The sequence below is a fragment of the Giraffa tippelskirchi genome, chromosome 9 (assembly GCF_054371585.1).
Source record: "Giraffa tippelskirchi isolate mGirTip1 chromosome 9, T2T-mGirTip1v1.2.pri, whole genome shotgun sequence".
Taxonomy (NCBI): Eukaryota; Metazoa; Chordata; class Mammalia; order Artiodactyla; family Giraffidae; genus Giraffa; species Giraffa tippelskirchi.
Window position 1 is genome coordinate 85,591,534 of NC_137283.1, and position 5,638 is coordinate 85,597,171.

Genomic DNA, 5,638 nt, shown 5'->3' on the forward strand with positions numbered 1-5,638 from the left:
TTTAGTGTGTAATCTTGCCCTGTACTAGGGAGTCCTCAGAGTGAATTTGAGATAACAACTAAGTATTTTTGAAATTTGAAACAGAGATAAATTTAAAGCACTATGGATATTATATTCATAGAAGTATCAGGTCAATGACAAATTTCCAAGGTTCAAAAGCTTGTTAGTTTCTGGTTGCCCAGTAAGTCTGAGGGTTGGTTCCATGAGTCACAAGGAAACAGGTTCAATTTTAGCTTCTCTAAACTTTTTGAAAACCCTTATTGTCTTTCTAATAATTTTGTTCCTACTCAGACTTCAATAGCAAGGGAAAAGAAGCAGGTTTTTATCTTTAACATAGGTTTTAGGAGTTTTATTATTTTGAAGACTTTTGGAGAAAGGAGCTAGTTCTCTTAGTTACTTTTCATGTTAGCACACAAAGGAATTACGGATGGGAAGGAGAGTGCAAATGACTAGCAGAAAAAAGTCTCATGCATTTAAGATTTTTTTACAAGTCAAAATATATATCTTCCTGTTGCCACCCATTCCTTAATTGTATAAGAACTATTCCTATCTCATCTCACTCAATTCCATGGCTCACTCGATTGGGATTAAAAATACTTATCTTGCAAATTATATATATATATATATATATATATACACATACATATATATATATATATCATACTCATCAGTCTCATCAGTGGCATTAATAAGAAATATAGCAGCAGTTTGGGCTGAGTCACCCATCATATACCCCATTTCTGGGGATTTGAATATGTAAAATGACAGGTACATGAAATTAGAAGGAAAAAGAAATAATCTGCAGACTTTGGCACTAGCACACAACATTTTGTCTGAGTTGTTAGGAGTGTGGTTTGACAATCACTACATACAAATTAAAAAATTATAAATCTGCAGAAAACAAACAACCCATAGGTGTTGGTTTTCCATTTAATAGCCCCCATCTCCCGTTTTCACCCACCCATCCCATATAGTTTCAATTATAATAAAAATAGAGATTTAACGTCAGAATTTTGCTGTTAACTCTTCAAGGTTTCTCTGTGCTATCCAAGCCAAACCGAATCCGCAAATTTCTCCAACCAAGTTTTAAATAAACAAAAACTAAATGAAGATTGAAGGATGCCAAAGTAACTGTTCCTAAAGGAAGCTGTAACACAGAGTTCTCCGCGAAAGACAGGGTGTTAGTGTCCAGTTCAAGTACTGTCAGCTTGTATGTAGCTCTGTCTCAGACAGGCTCCAGACAAGAACTACAAAGACCTCTCGTTCTAGAGGGCCTCGTCCATGATACCAAAGCAGCGCAGGGCTCCCTTCTCCATCGTTGGTTTTCTAAAAGTTGCAGCCCCCTTTCAATGCGCTGCTGAAGGGTCAGTGCTGGAACGGGTTTGCAGGGAGGAAGTGAGCCTTCTCCTCAGCCAGGCAGCTCTATCGTTTGTTTGAACAATTCTCCTTTAGAGCTCTCTTTGGGCTGTCCTGGTTTTCTCAGGATCCACAGCCCTTGCTCAAAAGAGACAGCCTCGTTCCGACCGAGTAACAGTGAAAGAAGTAAGTAAGTGTCGACCTACCTGTGGAACCAGACACAGCGTGGTCCCCTGAAGGGCGCTTAGGCGACGCCACTGTGATTAACAAGTCAGTTCGTGCACTTGAAGCCTATCAGTTTATGGAAAGCTTGTTTGAAGTCCTCGTTGGACATGGTGTAGATGATGGGGTTGATGAGGGAGTTGAGATAGCCCAGCCACGTGAAGAAGTCAAAGATGGCCTGGTGGAACCAGCAGGACGTGCAGATCGGGATGGTCAGGGAGATGATGAAGAAGGGCAGCCAGCACACGATGAACGCGCCCAAAATGATCCCCAGGGTCTTGGTGGCTTTGCGCTCCCTAGCGGCCATGAGTTTCTTCTTCTCCAGCAGGGCGTCGGAGACGCGCACTTTGACTTGGTTCACGTACACGGGAGACCCGGATTCGCTGGGTACCTCCGGAGCCCGCGAGTTAATCGAGGTGACCGAAGACGTGGACCCGGGGGAGTCGGTAATTAGCTGGGCTCGGGTCAGACGCTTGCCGGTTCTGTTGGGCGTCTGTTTCAAAATCCGGGAGCGGGCTTCCACGTAGATGCGGCCATAGAGGGCGATAAGGAGCAGGGTGGGGAAGTAGAAAGCGCCCACCGTGGAGTAGACGGTGTACAGGACGTGGTCGGTGTTCACCACGCAGTTCGACATCGCCTCGGCTTTGGCCTGCCTCCAAAAGAAAGGCGGCAGCGAGATGCAGATGGAGAAGACCCACACGAGCGCGATCATGACCGCCGCCCTCTTGGGAGTCCTCTTCGCCGAGTACTCCACGGCGTCCGTGATGGCCCAGTAGCGGTCCAAGGCGATGACACAGAGGTGCAGGATGGAGGCTGTGCAACAGGTGATGTCCGACGACAGCCAGAAGTCGCAGACCACCTGGCCCAGCGTCCAGCGGCCCGCGACAGTGTACACGGTGCTGATGGGCATCACCAGGATGGACACGAGCAGGTCGGTGACCGCCAAGGAGGCGATCAGGTAGTTGGCCGGGGTATGCAGCTTCCGCGTCCGGTACACAGTGGCGATCACAAAGGCGTTGGAGAGCGTGGTGGCCAAGGTGAAGAGCGCCAGCAGCAGGACCACGACTACTTTCCAGGGCAGGGCGATGAAGTCCTGGTAAATGTACTCCTCGGCGGCGCTGCAGTTGCGGGAGGGACCAGCGGAGAGGTTGGCTTGAGAAAGCCCAGTCTGGGAACTCGCGGACGGCGGCTGGGGACACTGAGCGGCCACTGCCTCCATGTCTTTCCTCGCCGGGGCCCCGGAGCGCAGCTCTGGGGCATGGAGCGCACGAGGAGGATGAGGACGAGAGGACCACGGAGGAGACCGCAGTCTCCCCGGGAGCTAGTCCGTTCCGCAGAGAGTTCCTCAATTACGCCTCCACCCAGGTTCCCAAATCAAGCGAGAGGTCAAGGGCGAGGCTGGCTGGCCCGTCCCCCGCAACTCCAGTGCGCGCGGCGCTGCCGCCCCGTCTCCAGCCGCTCCCGGCTAAGCCCCGTCTCAGCCCCGGGCTGTCAATGACTGGTTCAAAGAACCACACTCCCCTCCGGCTCCCACCGGGGCGTCTAGAGGTGGAGAGTTTGGTTTGGTTTGGGGAGGGAGCATTGGCAAGGTGGGATCTCTTACCCCAACTGCTCGGGGCTGAGCGTCTCCTAACCCGGGCGCTCCAGGTTCTGCAGACTCGACCCGCAGGAGTTTGCTAGCTGTCGAGACCAGAGCTTGCAGGCCAGCGAGCAGTCCGGGTCTTGCATTCCCGCCCTCCTCCCCAGGCTGGGGCAGTTTCCTGCGGCGGCTGCAGCCGCCCGAGCTGGCTGGGGTGAAATCTGGACACCGCACGGCGCCGCGCCTCGCGCCGGAGCTCTGCCCTCCCTTCTTTTTTCACGCGCTGGCCGCTCCGGCGAGATGCCCCGCGGAGACTGGGGGTCGCCAGAGGAGGGACTCGTCGGCTCGGGCTGCGGCAGCTCGCACCTCGCGGCCGGCGCGCCACCTCGGCCCCCTGGGCACCGCGCGGAGCCTGGCAACTGGGCGCACAGGTCTGGGGAACCTGGCGCCCAGGGCTCACGGGGAAGGGGCAGGTGTCTGGGGGGAGCTGGAGGGACGCGCGGACGCCAGTCCAGGAGGAGCGCGTGAGTGGCGGAGCGGATGGGCTCCTTTTATAGAGTCCAGGGCCGGTCCGCCAGAGCCGCGCGACTCGTGCAGCTCGGCGAGTGCCGACGCCCGCGCCCCATCACCTTCCCTTTTTCTCTCTCCCTCCCTCCTATCCTCCCCGCCCGGTTCCCTCCCCGCCAAGGAAGCTCCCGCCGGGTCCTACTGCCTTCTTCTCCACTTTCCACCCCCTGGCCCCTTTCTCGATCCAAACAACCCCCGCCCTGGCACCGCAGTTCTGGCCGGAATAGGGGTGAGGGCGCCCTGTGCTTGCCTCTCTCTTCTTCCCAACTTGCTGCCGGCCCCTCCGGTTAGACTCGCACCCTCAGCCGCGGGCACGCGCACCGCCTTACTAGGCTCCTCATCAGATCCCTTACGAGACTCCCACCTACCGCAGCAACTCCTCGGAACCCCTAGGCCCGGCCTAGCGCTAGGAAGAGCCAGTCCCAGGCTCTGACCTCTCCGTTCGGGAATTTTATCCATCCTCGCGGGCCACACCCAAGTTAGAAGGAGGCGCCAGTAATATCGCCTTAGAAGGAAATGGCCCATCCTGCATTTTATACTTCGGGATTCAAGTCAGAAACCCTTGGTACAATGCAAACTAATTTTTCATATCTGATTGTAGAAATCTGTGCTTTCAGGGTAACCCCACCCCTTCAACTGTGAGTCAACAGGAAAGCAGAGAGGAGGGAGGGAAGAAAAAAAAAACTGCAAAAATGTAAAAGTATCACAAACAGAACCACACTGAAATTAAACTGACCGCTCCACCTTCCCACTCCACCCACGCGGCTGATGGGTGCCTCTGGAAAACAGTTTGCAGTACCTCGGGAGGTCATCAGAATTCGAGAAAGAAAAAAAAAAGCAGGCTCTGGGACCAAGACCACCAGCACTATCCCTGCGTCTCCTTGGGTTTCAACAAATACATCGGAGTATCAGCCACGTGTGGCGCCAAGAAGTACTAGTACCTAGATACCATGACCCGGAGCAGGTGCTCTGTATACCGTCCCTCCTCCAGCCCTCACAGAAACCCAGGTCGAGTAGAAGTACAAGTCCGAGAACATTCAGAGAAAAGCACCAGGAAAGGGCCACCGTATTTTCAGCCGTGGGAGCTGAGTGATCGCTACTGCGAGTTCCAAGCGCCTAGCTCCGTGTTTGGCAGTTAGAGTGCATTCAAAAAAAGCGATCTTATAATTGAACTTCTCGGGATAAATGTCAGCGTATTTTAAAGAGAATTCTTCAATTTGGAGCCAGACATTATCTGGCCCATCCATTCGGTTTAGAACTCACTGAGATCCTCTGAAAGAACTTTTTTTTTTTTCCCCAAGGTGATACAACCCTAATCTAAGTTCCTAAGTTCCGTTGATTCAGGCGTCTCTAGGAAAACAACCAGAAGGCAAAAAAAAAAAAAAAAAAAAAAATAGAGTGCCTGCTCTGTGCTGGGGATTCTTCTAGAAATCTGGGGTATAAAGACCAGTGGGGTAGATTCCGACCCAGTTTTCAAGCAGTTTACATTCTAGAAGAGGCAGATAGGCCTCAGTAATAACATAAACAGTATGTAATTAACATACTTTCATGTAGCGTTAATTGTTATGAAGAAAGTGAAACATGTGCATGTATTGAGAGCGAGGGTACTTCTTTAGGTGGAAACTCTCCAAAGTCATCCTCTGGCTGCAGTCTAGGCTGCAGCAGCCAAGCTGGGCATAAAGGCACAACCTTCTCTTTCCTCTCTCCTTTCCCCTAGCTCCCAGCACCGCTCGGGTAAATTTAAGCTTCATTTGCACTGCATTTCAAGGGGTATTGCCCATCCTTCCACCCCACACACCCATGTCCGGCCCCTAGGCCCCTAACGAGTTAATTATTTTGCAAACTGCAACGCTCTCTTAGAAACCGCAGCAAAGGAAGGAGAAGCAGGCAAACCTAAACCACTAGGTGGGGGCG

At 52.3% G+C, this 5,638-nt stretch overlaps 1 protein-coding gene across 1 annotated transcript; it reads right to left on the reverse strand.

Moving 5' to 3' along the window:
* Nucleotides 1-920: 920 nt before the first annotated feature.
* HTR1B (5-hydroxytryptamine receptor 1B) lies at nt 921-5,112 on the reverse strand. The gene has a single exon (XM_081529088.1). The coding sequence runs from the start codon at nt 2,795-2,797 to the stop codon at nt 1,628-1,630; it is 1,170 nt and encodes a 389-aa protein (XP_081385214.1). The 5' UTR covers nt 2,798-5,112; the 3' UTR covers nt 921-1,627.
* Between the last annotated feature and the right edge of the window lie 526 nt (nt 5,113-5,638).

Coding starts and splice junctions, on each gene's coding strand:
- HTR1B (XM_081529088.1), bottom strand. CDS start 2,797: ATGGAGGCAGTGGCCGCTCAGTGTCCCCAGCCGCCGTCCGCGAGTTCC.